Source organism: Clavelina lepadiformis, chromosome 2 (assembly GCF_947623445.1).
Source record: "Clavelina lepadiformis chromosome 2, kaClaLepa1.1, whole genome shotgun sequence".
In the NCBI taxonomy this organism is placed as follows: Eukaryota; Metazoa; Chordata; class Ascidiacea; order Aplousobranchia; family Clavelinidae; genus Clavelina; species Clavelina lepadiformis.
The window spans coordinates 22025084-22045724 of NC_135241.1; the positions used below are offsets into that span (position 1 = coordinate 22025084).

Here is a 20641-nt window from a genome sequence, read left to right on the forward strand (position 1 = left end):
TTTGTTTGTGGATTCCAACAGGCTTGTCTAGACCTATAATTGTCAGGGTTATCAAATCAAAACAGGCAATATTTTCATCATTGGCAGTTGACCACTGACGCAGATATGGATAAATCATGCATAGCTTATATCACAATACATCATCCTAAATTGCTATATTTTAAAAGGACCATCTCTGCTTTGTCATGCACTACTGAGTATTGACTTTATAATATATTCCAGCTCGGGAGCTTCTCCATCGATTATAATGGAATATTTACTATGCGTTACTAGACGGTCAAATTTTGGATGTCAGGAAAAAACTAGTATAGATAAAAAAACATGGATGACGTCAAACATGCAATAAATAGCAAATTCAACCCATTTCCAAAGGTGCCTCGCCAGCAATTAAGAATCCAAATGTGATTCTGTCATTATATATTATTAGGATATTAACACCAGCAGCAGTTATTCACGACCACATACTTCATTCGTGCACTCAGTTGCTGCCTGAGTAAGCTTCATGCAGATCGATAAACCCATCAAGCTTAAGTAGGGTAACATTGAAGACAGACCTCATTACGGCGTTACGAATCGCTTAGGCTGAAGGTCGTAACGGGACGGAATTCAACTGCAATTCACCTACGTTGTAAATCATATGACGCAAGTCTTATGACTTTGTCAAAAAAACTTTTGTGAATACGCGCTGTACGGTGGAAGAATGGTCATGATGCTGTTTTCAGAGAAAGGCCTGGAACGGCCTGCAATGGTATAATAATATTTCCGTATGACGATGTTACACACGACATCCCCGATGGTGATTGTCACCACTTGCATTTCAAAACTTTCCCTAATCACAAGGTGTCATATCATGTGGTTCGCTTGTTGATGAAACATCCCGTTGTCCTATTGCCTCGTTTCTGCTATGTCGTCACACATGATAAACAATGCCGATCTTACAATATTTTGATAGCGACAGCATTACAATACCACGACAAAACGGTGAGTTACACCAGTGTGGCTTTGTACCTGCAAACCTAAATTTAGAAGTGACGTAAGACGTTTTTAAGATCAAGCGTTTCCTAATGCTGCTCGACAAACTGATGAAATGGCACAGAATCGACTCTGTTCATCGAAAATATCTTTTTATGATGATGGTTATTTATTGTCGAGAATTACGTAAACCTTTTGGAATTTTTTTAAAAAAAGATTTCAGTTATAGCAGCCATGTTTTAGATTGCAAGTGTCAAATCCCAAATAAATATCTCAACACAGAAGAGCTTTTGTCCTTTTCTCCTTTGTAGCCTGAGCTCTGTTTCTTGGTGCATAGCACTCCCAGCGGATATTGATCTAGATTCAGTCATTCGTCTCATCCCTATCACAATGTTGTGACGTATACTTTGATATTACATAAAACAGAAAAGTCGCCAACGTATTTTCAAAGCTCATAGGAACGCCTTAATTGTATTTTTGAAGATTCTTTTCTTCCACCTAGCGGCTGTGGAAAAATGCGAAAGTAATTCGCAACAGCATAAGGCAGAACTTCATAAGGAAATAACATAACTTCCTAACTTTGTAAATTGTTTCACTGCAGTATTCGTGAAATATATGACGCGAGCTGCTCGTTATACAAATCTTAGGTGATCGAAATTAAACAACATTATACAGCTGGCTTCAACTTGAAAACGGCAATGATTTTCAAAGCTCTTTGCAACGCGATCCGCGCTTTCATCATGAAACATTTCGTCACTCATATCGTGAAGAAACTCTCGATTGTCATCCAAAAAAGTCAGCTTTACCTCGATTACGGTTCGACTTGTGTTTTTGCACGATACATCGAGGATGTCGTGGGGTAAGTTGCATCCATATTTTTGACCCAGTCTGGAAAAGCAAAAGGTTATCATAAAGTTAACTTTTTTGCATTAACCACAAAGTACCCTGTCACGTAATGACATTTTTCATAATTAAGCTATCTTTCCTACAAGGTGTTATCCAGAAACAACACTATTCACTGCGCAACTTTGTTGTTATTGGCGGGAAAATTTGTCATCTTTTTTGCAGGGATTATATTTTGTCGTTGTATTTACGTTTTCCAGCGAACGAAATACCAAAATGAATTAAACTTCTTTAAAGTCTGCATGAGGTCAAGCCTGTATCATAAGCTATAGCTTATACAATCAATTTACAATATAGCATTACGGTAACATGTATTGACTTGAAGAATGTGCGAGTAGTAATTAATCCATATCAGCTTATAATATTTTAAATTTTAAATTTTAAAAAGCCCTAGGCCCAGTTCATAACAAAATATTTTGAGGTTTTGGACTGGAACTTCTTTGAAATAAACCATCAGTAAGTTTAGGTTTCATGAATTTAGTTATTTGTTTTGCCATTAATTTCAAGCGATTCGAGAGCTTAAGAAATATGTCCGGAACTCTACATATATATAGCCTAACAGTGAAGATAATTAACCTACGTGTTTTGAGTAAATAGTTATGTGTTAGTTTTGTGAAAGAGCGAAGAAAAGATGATGGATTGTACTTTCATCATTCATTAATGTTTTGCAAAAGTATCAATGTCGTATGCTTGACTACGTCAACTCACAAAGTTAAAAAACTTCGAAGCAAGCCACTGTGTGAGACGATGAGTGCGTGTTTATGGCAGTTGCTCCCTTCGCTGAACTTGCTTTCTCGACACATCTCCACGCAAAGAAACCTAGTGCATAAAATATAAATTTAGTTGGAAATTGACTTTTACAGATCGTTAAAACATTTCCCTGGCCAGCAATTAGTTGAAACGTAGCCTAAACATCTCAATACTTGAAAAAGCTGTCAATTCTGCGAGCCACCTCTTCCGGGGATTCCCCGTCATCTGGAGTGAAAAGCTTTTGATGGTGGTTACTTTGTTTTGCAAGCTTCTTTAAGTCTGCGATGGGTTTGCCTGTTAAAAGCCATAATGCGATTTTTTGGTCTTACTCCAAATTGTAGAAAAATATCATTCATGCGTTGTTGTAGCCACAATTAACCTTCCAATACGCCCATGTATCTTTCTCGAAGACGTTTATCTATGTAATAGTGAAGAATACCGTCTGTTTTCAAATCTAAAAATGCAGCATTATAGGAATAGGCTAATGATACAATAATTTGAATCAATAAACTGGACATGCAACAGAGTAGTGAAAGTTTTAGATCTCTATTTTTGTCCTACTTCCGTTGCGCTCATTTTCTTTCAGGATAATCTCACAGGTCTTTGTGGCCCTTTGGGTGTCGCTGCAGTAAACGTGCGTGAACTTTTGATCATTCAGATGTCTAAAAAAAGGAATTTTTTGCTTAAGTTGAGACCAAGTCTACAAGTTTAAGAAATTTCCAATTACATAGTACTTGAAATTCCTGGTTCGTTTTCTCATAACGAGCCGTTACAATTAAATCTATCTTGTATAGTTCCATATATAGGCTTATACACCTTGCTATTGTCAAAGCCTGCACTTGTCCTTTCCAATTTAATGAAGCGTCCGATTTCTGACCTTGAATTTTCTGCAGCAGATTATTTATGGTCTGTCCGTGACGTATCAACGTCATAGTAAAACGCACGACCCCAGGCTCGTTATCCGAAGCATTCCAACACATTGTTTACGCTTTTAAAACGTAAAATACCAGCTATAGCTTATATATTTTTTACAGTGCAGTCGAAGTTTTTCTTTGACAAACGAAGATCTTTATCAAACGGCAGTAGGCTATATTTCTAACGCTCGTGGTTCAGGCGTTTTGTTTTCCTTGCTTCTGACCTTTACATTATCCCTACCTATTCTGTACTTATCCATCCCGTTTTAGGTGGTACACGATGTATTTATGGAAGCAACAGTAATAGTAACAAGCTCACACCATTTGCAAATCATTATAATTTATTTAAAGCACTCTGGGCATAGTAACACATGCTCGTCTATAAAGGGAATGGCTGTTCTCCAAAGCCGTAATACTAATAAATAACGCAAACTACTTGATGGTGTAGTTGGCCCGGAAGAGCGAATGACTCATCTTCCAAATACAATTTCTTTGCAATATAGCCTAAGCATAAGGACCCAACATTGAATGCTTTAAAACTGCTGCCTGATGAAGTTCACGGCTACAATGCTTGATATCAAACATTGATGATTAACCGATTTCGGGTTAAACTTTGTCGCTCATCGTAAATATTTACGTTTCCACGTGTCTTTGCAAGTTAGTCTGTGGCCAGCAATATTATATTTACGGGAAATTTCCAAATACGTTTCTTGCACTAAAACCCATCGTCCGGTGTTAGTTGGGTGTAAATTGTAGATGACTGGATGCAGGGCTAAATAATAACGCAACGTCTTATTATCAAACAAAAATAAAATGATTCAACCAATGTTCCCTCTAAGCTGCGCGCGTGCGCAAATGCGCACTGCTCACACGGTCTCCGCGCACAGAAAATCTGTGTTGCGCACAAGAAAATAAGCCAACCTGAATTAAAAATAGAATAACCGCATAATAATGGCCACAGTGCGCACGTGGCACGTCTGATGTTGCTCACAGTGGTCCAAGGGACCGCTCAGGGAGTTAGTGTGTTTGCTCAGACTCGTGAAAAATTAGAGGGAAAATTGGATTCAACCTATTCCAGCTGTTGTTTGGTTGGTTGACAGCAATGATGATTGATACAGGAATCAGTTGTGTAAGGTTTCCGTTTTCAAGAATGCTGATGTTAACACTTGTAAATAATAAGCTTCGTCAGTAATATTTCTCGCATCAAGACCAATACATAGAAAAGGATTCACTGGGAATAATCAAATCACATTAAGCAATTATATTAATCGAACTCATTATTAAGAAGTTTGGCACCATCTGGTGTTTACAGTCGCTTTTCCCGGGCTAAGCAGCTGTCTTCTTCTTGGCAAACAAGCTTTGAACCCGCTTCAACTCTAATAAAGGAAACAAACACACGACTACACGAGACTCGTAGTGCAACATTGTGTAAGATGTATAGGTCAGCAAACGCACGAAAATGAGTAATGTGTCCTACAAGCGTATAGCAGCGTAATGCTACAATGTATACGGAAGAGGGCAGTATGCGAGATAATGTCATACCAGCCATGCTGCGTTACTGCTTCAGTTGTAATATTTGGATTAACTCGAGCTCTTTTCTGTCGGTAATAATTCTAAATATCATGATTTAAAATATTTCAACTTTGCAGACATACGCTGTTATTTAGATTACAATATTTTTTGTTATACGTGACCACTGATCAGATATTTGATCCTTTCGCCGTTAGTCAGTATTTGACAGCGTAGCAAGATAATCGAGTTTTGGTGACTTAGGGACGAGAAACGAGATGCTCCCACTCAAAGTGCAAATTTCGTAATCGCATAGAGCTCTGATATGATACAAAAATTTTAAGGCGAATTTTCGACGTGTAATAAGATATCATATGCACAAATACTATAACAACATAAACACCAAAAATACGTGGAACGGAAATATTAACGTCATAGAAGGAAGAGCTAGTTATCATGCGCACATCCTCCATCGTGAAAGGAGCAAGTTTTCAAAGAAAACGTTAACACAATCTTGCATCAAGTCAACAACTGGTAATATTACAGAGGTACAGGGGTAACCCCCTCCCCGCATTTGATGTGTTGACTGTTATGATGTTTTTATTTGCATGTATGTAGGCTATAATAGATGTATTAATGCATCTGTTTCATCGCAAATTGCCAGGGTATTTTTACACGTTTTTTGAAATAAAAATTACTTACATACAATAGTGAAGAATGTAGAGAACAAAAATGTTTTATTGATTTGGTTTTGTCTCCAGTTTGGTGCACTTTATTGTCACTCCATCCAACCAGTTATTTGTAAGATAATCATCCAAACTGTCATCTCTTTCTTCAAATTGAGTTGAACAATCACCATTACAAGATGGTGGAAAGTTGACAACGAAACAAGATGTGGAGCAATTGTCGACAAAGTACGGCGGGTTTCGCTTAAACTGACATCCAAACTTTGCATTAAATCTGTAAGTTTATAAAAGTAAATGTAGTGGGGACATCATAGATAACATCATGCTACAGGGCTAAAATTGAAAAAAACTATCTATGTGTATTACTTACAATCTACAAGTTGAATCAATAAGGCCACGGTGAGCAACAACCAATACATTGGCACAGTAACCATCTGTGTTATGGTTTGAGCATTCTTCATAGATCTGTTTAAACAGAGCCCTGCAATACAAACAAATGATTAAACAGAAAGCCAGTAATACCACAGATTTAAAAAAATATCAATTAACTACTGTGAATTTTCGTTAATCACGTCTTTATGACTAGTTAATGACATTTTAGTTAGACAAGTTATTGATTGATTGTTCATTTGATTAGATGTTGGACAGATGAACCGTCATATAGACTTGGTTTGAATGCAACCGATGTACGACTCCTTGTCCAGTACAGAAATTCGAAGTACCCTTCAAAGTATTTTCGTTTATATGATTGATTGGTCACCTGTAAAAGTCTTCAGCTCGTTTCCTCATCTGCATCTCGGACTCCCCTCTCTCCGGTGTATATTCTCTGGGAGACATGTGAGCCCTTTCTGCCGCTCGGTTTAGTTCATTATCGGGTTCACCTTAACAGTTGAAATAAATGAATGTTTTATAAAGATTTAAAAAGCGGATTAACCACTAAATTTACGCAAATACTTCGGAGGTTCATGGTATGGCACAGTTATTTCTTGAAGTAACTGTCTGTTTGTCAAGTTTTAGGTGATTTATAGACATACACACCTTCTAGTACTCCAAACTTTCTTTCTCTTATCCTTTCGTCAGATTTTGTCTGTAACATCACATTTCCTGCGTATGCTAAAAATAAAACTAACTAAGCAAACAAAAAATGCACTGTGAAATATTCATATTATGATTCAATTTTGAGTGAGTTACTTACCTTGTGCGTATTGGTTGTGTGATTTAATTAATCTGCAGGTTTCAGAGGCACGACAAAGGTCACTTGAGAACCAGTGTGAAATGTTTTCTTCAGAAAAACATCTTGCATTGTAAAAAATTAAAAAGTTAAAATCACATATGATACAAGAAGTACTGCACGTTAAATATGCATATGTATATGCTGTATATATATTACTGCATATATATATGCTGTACGAGAACTGTCTTCTATGTCTCATAGAAGTGGAAGAATTTTATGACTTACTTTCCGACTGCGTTAGCTTGCATCAGTCCAGTCTCATTGAGTGGAATATCAACCTGGCCTTGTAACATCCTCTTAAGGTTGTAGTCAGTTTCTCCGTGACGTACCAGAGTTAAGTGGAACTTTTTACTCATATTGCTGATGTTGAAAAATATGTGACCCTTTAGAATTAGAATTATCCAAAATCAGAAGCATTAATTATAAAAGATAAAACTTATTAATTCATAGGGATGACAACCATTGCAAAGTTCTTGTACTTGTTTGTTTCAAAGATTTCCAAACCTCATGTTTTGAGTTCAAAAATAGAACTTGCACAGAACTCTTTTATTAGTCAATAACAAACTAACCAAGAATAAGCTTGTGTTGGATTAGACTAGTGGTTCAAACTGGGGGTAAAGAAGATATTTTTGGAATAAGGTAACAAAGCACTTACATGCAGTAATAATTCTTTCAATTGTTCAGTAAACTGATAGATAATTAATAAATAAATATTACAGAAGAATATAGACCAATATTTACTATAATATTTATGCAAGATACACTCCAACATTTGTTTTCTTCTACTAATTATCCTGCCAATGCGCAACCTTTGCTGTTGCAAAACTGTATATTTATTTTTCATTAATATTATATAACTGAATAGGAATAGTAACCGAAGTGGGCAGGGGTAATAGCAAACTATCACACCATTGCCTGGGTAACAATACCAAAATATTCGACGATCAAGATGATAAGATGCGACTTTGATGGTGGCTTTAATTTTAGTGTACATCTGCTGTCATAAAACAACCTTCACTTCCATTTACACACCAATGGTGGCAAAACAGATAATATACAAAAATAAGGTTAATAATATTCCTGCTATATGCGTATGTTTATTAAATCAAGCTTACATATTACAAATTAACACATAGTGCAAGGAAAACATATTTTAAGCTATTTTTATGAAACACTGAAATTGCTTTGACAGAAGCTTGTAGTTTAAGAATTCAGCTACAATACTTTGCTTTTACGTTTGACGTAAAAAAACTTCGCCAACACAATGACGTATTACAATGTACAAAATGCATCTTGTTAATATCAATATTTCTTACAATAATCAGGTTGAATAAACTCATCATGGAAAACGGCCAATATCTTTATTTAATTTTTTTGTTACTGTTAGATCTACAGCGGTGGTGCTCAGGTAAATTTTTAAGTGACTCCTTTAATGAAGTTTGAAACCTTGCGGCAACTTAAATAAAGGAAAATGTTACTCCAAAACAAAAAATTAATTAAAGTAAATTTAGTTGCAGTTTCACCTTATATTGCCACTTTATAATAGATGCATTGTGACATAAAACAATGGCGGAAATTAATTTCATTAAAGCTTGCCACTAGTTTGCATTTTTTTCCTGTAAGAAAATAGCGTATAAAAAGACATTTGCTGCGCAACATTTGCGAACCACTGATCTACAGCGATTGTCATACATCTGTGATAACAACCATCTGAAATACAATCATCTCATCATAGTGATACTTAGCTCACGCATTTTTAAAAATAATTATTTTTAATGCTGTACCAAAAGTTTCACAATTCTTTGCATTTTTTAGACTACATTTTGCTCCTTAGATAATAATTAATTCACTATTCATTTACTGATGTTTCTACTTGTTTCTGACATTATGAAAGCTTTGATGATCTTTACCCCCATTTACACAACATCACAAGTAAAATTATTACAACAGCAAAAACAGCACGAAAATGTGGTAAAGGAAACATCGTCATAATAAAAACCAACGTCCTGTTACAATTTGCTCACCACTTGTCATGAAATATTATTATGTAACACAGATACTAAACACAGACTAATTAATTATAAGCATGCAGGTAAATGTTTGGTACCGTAACATAATGAAGATAGTTGTCAATTTTTTTTCTGGGAACCTCTTAATGCAAAAACTCCAATTACCGTATTTCTTAGATTATTATCATACAGTGCAAAAAGCATTGATATTGTACACAAGCCAACCCCAAACCTATATTTTACGTAAGTAAGCCATACAGCCTGTTTCAAGATCGCGGAGGAAGGTTGGTAGAATCAATTGCAGGTGAGGGGGGACTAAATGTAGGTTTTCAAAAGGTTTTAAGCGAAAGATGTTGTAAGCTGCATGAAATAGACCTAAAGTAAATAAGCGAAGAAGTACAGAGGTCAACATGCAAATTGTATTAAAGATTGCATATTTATGATAATTATAAAAAGTGTTAAATCACTAGACAGAAATTCTAAAATAATCATAATTAAAACTTATTTCACCTATTGCATTACAAATAATCATGTTACACATATACCGACTAATTATACTAACAAATAAAGTAGAATACAATGAGTATACTCTCAAGTTACTTTTTCTTGAATACAGTATGGTTTTGTAATTGGGGTAATGCATTCATTTTTAAATTCAAATTTTACGAAAGAGAATTGGTCTAGAGTAAATGGTGTAGATAACAAATATATTTTATTGATAATGATCCAGCTTGGTGCACTTTATTGTCACTCCATCCAACCAGTTATTTGTAAAATAATCATCCAAACTGTCATCTCTTTCTTCAAATTGAGTTGAACAATCACCATTACAAGATGGTGGAAAGTTGACAACGAAACAAGATGTGGAGCAATTGCCAACAAAGTACGGCGGGTTTCGCTTAAACTGACATCCAAATTTTGCATTAAATCTGTAATTTTATGAAAGTATATGTAGTGGGGACATCATAGGTCACATCATGCCACAGAGCTAAAATTGAAAAAATTATCTATGTGTATTACTTACAATCTACAAGTTGAATCAATAAGGCCACCGTGAGCAACAACCAATACATTGGCACAGTAACCATCTGTGTCATGGTTTGAGCATTCTCTATAAACTTGTCTGAACAAATCCCTGCAGTACAAACAAATGATTAAACAAAAAGCCAGTAATATCACAGATTATTATAAGTATCAATTAACTACTGTGAATTTTCGTTAATCTTGTCTTTATGACTAGTTAATGACATTTTAGTTAGACAAGTTATTGATTGATTGTTCATTTGATTGGATGTTGGACAGATGAACCGTCATATATACTTGGTTTGAATGCAACCGATGTACGACTCCTTGTCCAGTACAGAAATTCGAAGTACCCTTCAAAGTATTTTCGTTTATATGATTGATTGGTCACCTGTAAAAGTCTTCAGCTCGTTTCCTCATCTGCATCTCGGACTCCCCTCTCTCCGGTGTATATTCTCTGGGAGACATATGAGCCCTTTCTGCCGCTTGGTTTAATTCATTATCGGGTTCACCTTAACAGTTGAAATAAATGAATGTTTTATAAAGATTTAAAAAAGCGGATTAACCACTAAATTTACGCAAATACTTCGGAGGTTCATGGTATAGCACAGTTATTTCTTGAAGTAACTGTCTGTTTGTCATGTTTTTGGTGATTTATAGACATACACACCTTCTAGTACTCCAAACTTTTTTTCTCTTATCCTTTCGTCAGATTTTGTCTGTAACATCACATTTCCTGCGGATGCTAAAAATAAAACTAACTAAGCAAACAAAAAATGCACTGTGAAATATTCATATTATGATTCAACTTTGAGTGAGTTACTTACCTTGTGCGTATTGGTTGTGTGATTTAATTAATCTGCAGGTTTCAGAGGCACGACAAAGGTCACTTGAGAACCAGTGTGAAATGTTTTCTTCAGAAAAACATCTTGCATTGTAAAAAATTAAAAAGTTAAAATCACATATGATACAAGAAGTACTGCACGTTAAGTATGCATATTACTGCATATATATATGCTGTACGAGAACTGTCTTCTATGTCTCGTAGAAGTGGAAGAATTTTATGACTTACTTTCCGACTGCGTTAGCTTGCATAAGTCCAGTCTCATTGAGTGGAACATCAACCTGGCCTTGTAACATCCTCTTAAGGTTGTAGTCAGTTTCTCCATGACGTACCAGAGTTAAGTGGAACTTTTTACTCATATTGCTGATGTTGAAAAATATGTGACCCTTCTGTTTCAATGTATGGGCAGTAAATTAGAATTATCCAAAATCAGAAGCATTAATTATAGAAGATAAAATTTATTAATTTATGGGGAATGACAATCATTGCAAAGTTGTTGTACTTGTTTGTTTCAATGATTTGCAAACCTCATGTTTTGAGTTCAAAAATAGAATTTGCACAGAACTCTTGTAATAGTCAATAACAAACTAACCGAGAATAAGCTTGTGTTGGATTAGACTAGTGGTTCAAACTGGGGGTAACGAAGATGTTTTTGGAATAAGGTGACAAAGCACTTACATGCAGTAATAATTCTTTCAATTGTTCAGTAAACTGATAGATAATTAATAAATAAATATTACAGAAGAATATAGACCAATATTTACTATAATATTTATGCAAGTTACACTCCAACATTTGTTTTCTTCTACTAATTATCCTGCCAATGCGCAACCTTTGCTGTTGCAAAACTGTATATTTATTTTTCATTAATATTATATAACTGAATAGGAATAGTAACCGAAGGGGGTAGGGGTAATAGCAAACTATCACACCATTGCCTGGGTAACAATACCAAAAAATTCGACGATCAAGATGATAAGATGCGACTTTGATGGTGGCTTTAATTTTAGTGTACATCTGCTGTCATAAAACAACCTTCACTTCCATTTACACACGAATGGTGGCAAAACAGATAATATACAAAAATAAGGTTAATAATATTCCTGCTATATGCGTATGTTTACTAAATCAAGCTTACATATTACAAATTAACACATAGTGCAAGGAAAACACATTTTAAGCTATTTTTATGAAACACTGAAATTGCTTAGACAGAAGCTTGTAGTTTAACAACTACAATAACAAAGCTTTGCTTTTACGTTTGACGTAAAAAAACTTCGCCAACACAATGACGTATAACAATGTACAAAATGCGTCTTGTTAATACCAATATTTCTTACAATAATCAGCTTGAATAAACTCATCATGGAAAACCACCAATATCTTTATTTAATTTTTTTGTTACTGTTAGATCTACAGCGGTGGTGCTCAGGTAAATTTTTAAGTGACTCCTTTAATAACGTTTGAAACCTTGCGGTGTCCTAAATAAAGGAAAATGTTACTCCAAAACAAAAAATGAATTAAAAAACAATACTGTTTTGAAACAAATTTAGTTGCAGTTTCACCTCATATTGCCACTTTATAATAGATGCATTGTAACATAAAACAATGGCGGAAATTAATTTCACTAAAGCTTGCCGCTAGTTTGCATTTTTTCCTGTAAGAAAATAACGTATAAAGAGACATTTGCTGCGCAACATTTGGGAACCACTGATCTACAGCGATTGTCATACATCTGTGATAACAACAATCTGCAATACAATCATCTCATTATAGTGAAACTTAGCTCACGCATTTTTAAAAATAATCATTTTTAATGCTGTACCAAAAGTTTCACAATTCTTTGAATTTTTTAAACTACATTTTGCTCCTTAGATAATTAATTAATTCACTATTCATTTACTGATGTTTCTACTTGTTTCTGGCATTATGAAAGCTTTGCTGACCTTTACCCAAATTTAAACAACATAACAAGCAAAATTATTACAACAAAAACAGCACGAAAATGTGGTAAAGGAAACATTGTCATAATAGATACCAACGTCCTGTTACAATTTGCTCACCACTTGTCATGAAATATTATTATGTAACACAGATACTAAACACAGACTGATTAATTATAAGCATGCAGGTAAATATTTGGTACCGTAACATAATGAAAACAGTTGTCAATTTTGTTTTCTGGGAACCTCTTAATGCAAAAACTCGTATAAATATAAATATATAAATACAATTACCGTATTTCTTAGATTATTATCATACAGTGCAAAAAGCATTGATATCGTACACAAGGCAACAGCAAACCTATATTTTACGTAATTAAGCCATACAGCCTGTTTCAAGAACGCGGAGGAACGTTGGTTAGTTTTAAGCAGAAGATGTTGTAAGCTGCATGAAATAGACCTAAAGTAAATAAGCGAAGATTTACAGAGGTCAACATGCAAATTGTGTTAAAGATTGCATATTTATGATAATTATAAAAAGTGTTAAATCACTAGACAGAAATTCTAAAATATTCTTAATTAAAACTTATTCCATCCATTGCATTACAAATAAACATGTTACACATATACCGACTAATTATTAACAAATAAAGTAGAATGCAATGAGTATACTCTCAAGTTACTTTTTCCTGAATACAGTATGGTTTTGTAATTGGGGTAACGCATTCATTTTTAAATAAATTTTACGACAGAGAATTGGCCTAGAGTAAATGGTGTAGATGACAAATATATTTTATTGATAATGATCCAGTTTGGTGCACTTTATTGTCACTCCATCCAACCAGTTATTTGTAAGATAATCATCCAAACTGTCATCTCTTTCTTCAAATTGAGTTGAACAATCACCATTACAAGATGGTGGAAAGTTGACAATGAAAGAAGATGTAGAGCAATTGTCAACAAAGTACGGCGGATTTCGCTTAAATTGACATCCAAACTTTGCATTAAATCTGTAATTTTATGAAAGTATATGTAGTGGGGACATCATAGGTCACATCATGCTACAGAGCTAAAATTGAAAAAAACTATCTATGTGTATTACGTACAATCTACAAGTTGAATCAATAAGGCCACCGTGAGCAACAACCAATACATTGGCACAGTAACCATCTGTGTTATGGTTTGAGCATTCTTCATAGATCTGTTTAAACAGAGCCCTGCAGTGTATGAAATATTTGAAAAACATCTTGAGTTAATTAGAAATTTCATATTAGCAGAAATATTTACAGCAAGAATTTTTGGCAATTATTGAGTATTTTGATTTATATGATTGATTGGTCACCTGTAAAATTCCTCAGCTCGTTTCCTCAGCTGCATCTCGGACTCCCCTCCCTCTGCTGTGTATTCTCTGGGTCCCAAACGAGCTTTCTTTGCAGCTTGGTATAGTTCACTGCTCAGTTTTCCTAACATGAATATGCCGTGAATGGAGGTTATAGAACAGGGGTGGCCAGACCTGCTTCATGCTCGAGCCGCATATAACATATTCCAGTTTTAAAAGAGCCACAACACAAACACAATAAAAAACACGAATTTATTCACTTACAAAGAAGTGTAGCTATTGATTAGCATTAGTGCTGCATGGTGATACTATGAGTCTCCAACTGGGCTTCACCAACTCTTTTTGCAATTATTATTATAACCGTAACCAAGACTTAAAATTAGGTCAACCATGACGTACAGCTTCAATCTGACAGTTTACTTAACTACAGTGTACAAGTTAGCACACTTCTGTACAATAATGTACTTTTTGGAGTGTAATTTGATTATTGCTAACAATGAGTCCATTGTTAATACGTGTGATAGAACGCATTGTTTCATAATCTGATCAAACAACTCGTCTAGACCGGGAAAATTGCATGTCTAATTCAACAATGCTAATTCATTAAAGAGCCGCAATCAAAGGCTCAAAAAGCCACAGTTTGGCCACCCCTGTTATAGAAAATACTAAAAAGGCAGTTCAACTGCTGCTTATTTGTACTGGCACTGCATTACCAAATGTGATGTATTGTATTTAAAGAACTGAAATCAGTCCATGCAGATGCTCTGACAGTTGTGGAGCAGACATGTGTCGATGCTATGCCAAGATACTTTTAACATATAATGTTCCTGCTTGTGCGAGGACCAAAACAGGGTTTCGCTTCCTTTGTTCTACTTGAAGTTAAATCTTAGACATACATAGACTTTTATACGGTCGGCAAACACAAACCTTCTAGAACTCCAAAGCTTCTTTCCCTTATTCGACTGTCAGATTTTATTTGCATTGTGGAAGCTTCTTCATTTGCTGGAAATAAGACACAAAAAGCAATTAATTAAATGACACAGGTCATAAAAGTCTGATGTTTAAACATATATATTGTGCTTGTGGCAAATTATATAAGTACAGTGAATTCTGGCAGCATGTTACTTACATTGTCCGTGTTTATTTTGTGATTTGATTAATTTACAAGTTTCAATGGCTCGCTTTAGGTCACTTGAATACCAATGTGAAATCTTTTCTTCAGCGAGGTATCTTAAATGGTAAAGAATTATTATTATTAGTATATTACCAAGTGCACAAAAGTGTTTTGATAAAATGTCTAATTGTAATTTCCAATCATGCGAAGGTTGTAAGATGTTGATATATTTTTACCATCGTAATTTGCTTGCAAACACGAAATTAATCATATACCGGTATAGACCACGTTGTGTGTGGCAGCAAAAATTGAAGTCATCTGTCTCCCTTCAATGAAATTTTTTAAACGAGAACTGCCTTCTATGTCTCGTAGAAGTGGAAGAATTTTATGACTTACTTTCCGACTGTGTTAGCTTGCATCAGTCCAGTCTCATTGAGTGGAATATCAACCTGGCCTTGTAACATCCTCTTAAGGTTGTAGTCAGTTTCTCCATGACGTACCAGAGTTAAGTGGAACTTTTTACTCATATTGTGTATCTTGCTATTTTCTTTAAATGTCCTAATAATTATGACTGCTGTGTTTTAATATACATGCAGTAAACGAAATAATATGTTGAAAGCTAATAGGTCATCTGTGGAAAATAAATACAAAAATTAAGATTAATTTATACAACAAATGATTGACGAATGCCGCAAGGTATGTACTGGAATAGTTCAATAATTTGAAAAAATCATATTTTGAATGAAAAATTAGTACAATGTATTAAATAAATGAGGTGTTACATAAATGAGGTTGTATCTAATAAACAGCAATTTGAATAATGGATTTTATGATTTTATACACCGTCCACACAACACAACTGTGCTGATTTAACATAGACAATGTGAAGGCAACTTTATGTGGCAAAACAAATTTGCTAAAATAGAGAAATGTAATGATGCAAATATGTCTAGATAAGCATTAAAATTATTTCAATGTAGAATAGCACATCAAATCTATAAAGAATTGTGATGCTAAAAGATATTACACTACACATCATCCCATAAACAACAGGTCAATGCTCGTAACCCAATTTAGTGCATTTTATTGTAACTCCGTCCAGCCAGTTATGTGTAAAAGATTCATCCGAGTCTTCGCTACCAACTTCAAATTGAATTGAACTTCCATCGTCACAAGATGGCGGCAAGTTAACAATGAAACATGAAGTGGAGCAATTGTGAAAATAATATGGCAAATTTTCTTTAAACTGACATCCAAACTTTGAGTTAAATCTGTAATTTTAGATATGAAACAACTTTAGATTCACCTTCGTTACGATGGTTTACAAGTATGAATATGCACAATACAGGAACTTACAAGAACACGTGATAAGTGTGAAGTTTAGAAACGTCTTTATACGAATACTTTGGTATTTCGAAGTATTCTTCGTTATTTAAATTTGAATACAGAATATTAAGTCAATATTTCAACTATGACAACCATGCAACCCTCTATAAATCAAGCGCTGATGACACGAAAAACTATTCCAACGCATGAACCTATTGTTTGCCTGTCACAAAAGTAAGTTTCACCTCTGCAATATAAACTAATGTCATGTTGCAAACAAGTGAAGTGTTTTTGTTAACTTACGACCATTTCACATCAAGAATCAAGTTATGTTAGGGCTGAAAATTAGCAGTTTGCTTTAAACACATGAAGGACTTTGAATTTAAATTTGGACAATTACAAGGTAAATAAAAATCATTTCGAATTAACAAAAATTCACATTTAAATTGAATTGATATTCTGAAATGAACATCCATAGCCAAGTTATAAAATTTAAATTCCTCACAGTAAGCAAGTTGAATTGATAATTCCGCCATGTGAAACCACGAATACGTTTGCACAGAATTCACTGTCACTGTTCGAGCACTCATCATAGATTTGTGTGAATAAAATTCTGCAACGAACAACACAAAGCCAAAGCCTGGTTGACGTATTTTAAAAATCATAGACCGCAAAAAGATACATATTGGTATTTGATTCGGACATTTTGAAACCGACATTTTGTAACGAAACAAATTGGTCCGGATTAATAAGGTCTGATTTTGTTTGATTAGAAAATATTACCCATAGAATTCTTCGGCACGCTTTCTAATCTGCATCTCTGTTTCCCCTCCTTCAGCCGTAAACTCTCTCAGACTCAAGCAAGCATGTTTTGCTGCTTCATGTAATTCACTGCTTGGCTTTCCTGCGTAGTTGAACCATGCAAAGTTTTATTGTACACAAAATACAAACATTTATGAAACAGTTACAATGTTGTACAAACAACTACATTGTTATCATCAAAAATAAAAAGCTTAAACAAAGTGTGGCAAAGATACTGAAAAGTTTTTAAAATGGTTATGTATCACAGTTTCATGTCAGTTCAACCCCCATCACCTCAACCCTGGTCAATTCACAGCCAGTTGAAATAAAGTTGTAGGCCCAATTTAATCTTCCAAGCATTCAACAAAGTAAAATTTTGGTCCACCGTGAATCCGATTTAAGGCTCATAAACTACAGTTGTTTGTATAAAGGTTTTGTTTCATCTTGAGATATTCTATTCCGAAATCTCTTAACAATGTAAAATAGAAGAATATGATAACTTAATATAAATAATAATTAATATAAGTCGTAACGTGGTCTCCTTTTCCGCTTGGCAACTTACATTTTGACCTCTCCTTTCTTAAAGTGAGGGGCAAGTTCAAAAACAAGTTGACCTTAAATCAAAGACTAGTTGCCAGTATATTTACTAATGAAAATTTTTTTAATAATATATAATGGTTAAGCAGCTAAATATTGCCAAAATTGCATCTCAAAATTGGCCTCTTATTATGATGGAGAGGGTGGTCATTATAACGTCACAATGGAGAAACAATATGCCAGATGACTGAGGCTTGTATTAAGTATGGTGATAGTGGTGGGCTAGCAAAGGGGTTTTGGATGGAATACGTTGCCTTTGGTAGGTGGTTAGTAGCAAGTTATGCATATTTTCAGCATAGGAATGTCACAAATGACAGTACATAAACTGTTAAAGCAATATTGTTTTTACCACAGTTACCGGTACCAAACTATTGTGACTAGGTTAGAGACAACAGCCAAGACTGTACTGACTGTAGGTTAACACCTACATTCAGCAGTACAAATACACCAACAGTAAGTTAGTTTAGGCTTATACAAAATGCTCCTGTTATACACTTGAGTATGCTATAATTATACCTATTACTATTTACTTGTTGAACACCTGAAACATTCCATTCATATTTGATCCACATATCTGAGTTATCCCTATTTTTTCTATTATTGTGAAATAAAAAAACGCCACCTTCATCATAATTAAGCAAAGAATATGCGTTTTTGCCATTTATTTATGACAATAACTGCTAAACCACTACATATCAGTACAAATCTTTTCTCCAGTATATTTACTGACAACTACTTTTTAATTTAGGCCACTTTTTGGACTTGTCTCTCACTTTAAGCATTACTGAGTCTCCACTGAGCGCTTAAAGATGTAGTCTTGCATAAACCATTTTCAAAACAAGTTGAAACGAATTACATTTTCAACATTAGCGAGTTTGAAAACTGCAATTAAATTGAATTCAGGACTGGTGTTGAGTTAGTTGAGGTTGAGTCGTTTGTAGATGAATTAATTGACCACCCTTTCATACATACCTTCTAGAACTCCAAAACTTCTTTCTCTTATTCTATTGTCAAATTTTGTTTGACATTTGACGTCTTCAGGTTCAGAATTTACTAAAAATAAAACAAAGACAAGTGGATGAACAATACAGCCACAAACACAACACAACAGCCAAAAGAGAGCTAATGCTTTATGAATTAGAATTTAAACTGTAACAAAATAAAGCAGTCTGCTTACTTACATTGTGCAAATTTGTTTTGTGATTTAATTAATCTGCAGGTTTCAGAGGCACGACGAAGGTCACTTGTGAACCAGTGTGAAAACTTTTCTTGAGAGAGGCATCTGGTATTAAAAAAGATTAGGTCAATAAGATTAATTTTTAAGCGCACAACATAAAGATTGCAACAAATTTTACAACTCACTTGCCAAGTTTGATGGCTTGCATTTGGCCATTCTCATTTAGGGGCACATCAGTATGCCCTTGCACAATTCTTTGAAAGTTGTAGTTAGTTTCCCTGTGACGTACAACTGTTAATTGGAACTTTTTACTCATGATATACAGGTTTTAATGTATCTATTCATACATAGCTTCTATATTTACTGGACTTAAAAATATGGCTGTTTATGAAAAGGAAATCATTTGCGCTTCGCCAACAATTAGATTGCTGTTTTTGTTAGATTTGGTGAATTCTGAAAGATTTTGGTTAGATCAAGGGAATTCATAAGTCATAAGTATTCTTTGTAATTCACTGATAGGTTAAATAAACTTTAAATTGATAAAAAAAATTTTAAATTTATAATATCTGCCTGTATACAAAAAAATAAATTTTGACTAAAACTCTGCAATGTTTGACTGTTCATTCGTCATAATTTTGTCCAAATTTTTGTCATCAATCTTGTCAATTGTACAAGATTAAAAACTGTGCTGATGCGGATAGTCACAAGTTTATTAGCAACATCGATAATATAGCCTTATGCACAACTTAAGCAGAAAGACATATAAAGGCCTTGAAAGCAAAAACATTTATTATGGTAATTAAATATATAATCTAACAAAGATAAAACTGTTAAGTCAGCCTAGTCAGAAATCTCAAATATGGACAAAAACTTATTTTATATTTTTAAAAACAAAAGTAAACTTAAGTTGAGTGAATTGGCATTTCGCATTTCTGCTACATTCAAGATAGTTTCACTTTCACCTGAGTACCAGTATCTCGTATCTGGATGGTAAAACATAATTCACACCAAACTCTGCGAGATTTTAAGCACCATATGAAGCTAATAAACACAACGACATTTTATTCCAAATTATTAAGTTATAAACAAATCAACCTAAGAACAACTGATGTTTTGTCAAAAATAGAACAATAAACATCCTACCGTTTAAGGGTAACTCCCTGTTAAAGCTTAAAACTAAACTACTTCCCTACGTTTTATTGTAACAACTAACAAATAGTTACAAAAAGTAGTCAAAATATTTAAAACATTTGATATAATTTGTAATAACGCAAATTTGGTGTATTACTGTAAACGTAAGTCTAAAGCTTATCAACTCATGGAAAAGTTAATTAATGACAAATGGTTGAGGTCTATAAATTAATTGTTTTTAATACTTTCATGGCATCTGCTAATAGCCCTTTGTTGAAAAACTTGTTTAATATATAGAATATTAAATTTTTTCTTTTTTTTGTCAAACTTACTGAAAATATTCTAGAAAACATTTTGGGAAAGAAATTA

At 34.1% G+C, this 20641-nt stretch overlaps 5 protein-coding genes across 8 annotated transcripts; all 5 read right to left on the bottom strand.

The window, feature by feature from the left end:
- Positions 1–1219: 1219 nt before the first annotated feature.
- Positions 1220–4310, bottom strand: LOC143447528 (fructose-2,6-bisphosphatase TIGAR B-like). Of its 3 annotated transcripts, none has more exons than XM_076947714.1 (6): positions 3442–4310; positions 3187–3287; positions 3005–3043; positions 2799–2919; positions 2584–2694; positions 1220–1860 (listed from the first exon to the last, which is right to left on the bottom strand). In XM_076947714.1, exons 1-6 carry the CDS (start codon positions 3603–3605, stop codon positions 1605–1607), a joined length of 792 nt encoding a protein of 263 aa, XP_076803829.1. In that variant the 5' UTR covers positions 3606–4310; the 3' UTR covers positions 1220–1604. The 3 variants fall into 3 exon arrangements, 2 of the variants coding, with proteins under 2 accessions (XP_076803829.1, XP_076803828.1); XM_076947713.1 differs by having other exon boundaries at positions 1225–1860; positions 3005–3079; XR_013114107.1 differs by having other exon boundaries at positions 1724–1860; positions 2828–2919; positions 3005–3079.
- A 19-nt stretch (positions 4311–4329) lies between these two features.
- LOC143447529 (fructose-2,6-bisphosphatase TIGAR-like) lies at positions 4330–9372 on the bottom strand. 2 transcript variants are annotated; one of them, XM_076947717.1, is made up of 7 exons: positions 7194–7820; positions 6930–7030; positions 6773–6847; positions 6495–6615; positions 6105–6215; positions 5751–6008; positions 4330–4915 (listed from the first exon to the last, which is right to left on the bottom strand). In XM_076947717.1, exons 1-6 carry the CDS (start codon positions 7322–7324, stop codon positions 5786–5788), a joined length of 762 nt encoding a protein of 253 aa, XP_076803832.1. In that variant the 5' UTR covers positions 7325–7820; the 3' UTR covers positions 4330–4915; positions 5751–5785. The 2 variants fall into 2 exon arrangements, with proteins under 2 accessions (XP_076803832.1, XP_076803831.1); XM_076947716.1 differs by lacking the exon at positions 4330–4915 and adding an exon at positions 9236–9372 and having other exon boundaries at positions 5386–6008; positions 7194–7328.
- Positions 9373–9685: 313 nt separating this feature from the next.
- Positions 9686–11246, bottom strand: LOC143447532 (fructose-2,6-bisphosphatase TIGAR-like). Its single transcript, XM_076947720.1, has 6 exons — positions 11073–11246; positions 10828–10928; positions 10671–10745; positions 10392–10512; positions 10002–10112; positions 9686–9906 (listed from the first exon to the last, which is right to left on the bottom strand). Exons 1-6 carry the CDS (start codon positions 11201–11203, stop codon positions 9690–9692), a joined length of 756 nt encoding a protein of 251 aa, XP_076803835.1. The 5' UTR covers positions 11204–11246; the 3' UTR covers positions 9686–9689.
- Positions 11247–11336: 90 nt separating this feature from the next.
- On the bottom strand, positions 11337–15773 carry LOC143447531 (fructose-2,6-bisphosphatase TIGAR-like). The gene is made up of 6 exons (XM_076947719.1): positions 15637–15773; positions 15256–15356; positions 15054–15128; positions 14130–14250; positions 13894–14004; positions 11337–13797 (listed from the first exon to the last, which is right to left on the bottom strand). Exons 1-6 carry the CDS (start codon positions 15765–15767, stop codon positions 13581–13583), a joined length of 756 nt encoding a protein of 251 aa, XP_076803834.1. The 5' UTR covers positions 15768–15773; the 3' UTR covers positions 11337–13580.
- Positions 15774–15870: 97 nt separating this feature from the next.
- Positions 15871–20223, bottom strand: LOC143447530 (fructose-2,6-bisphosphatase TIGAR-like). Its single transcript, XM_076947718.1, has 6 exons — positions 19327–20223; positions 19146–19246; positions 18937–19017; positions 17350–17470; positions 17072–17179; positions 15871–16511 (listed from the first exon to the last, which is right to left on the bottom strand). Exons 1-6 carry the CDS (start codon positions 19455–19457, stop codon positions 16295–16297), a joined length of 759 nt encoding a protein of 252 aa, XP_076803833.1. The 5' UTR covers positions 19458–20223; the 3' UTR covers positions 15871–16294.
- Positions 20224–20641: the final 418 nt, after the last annotated feature.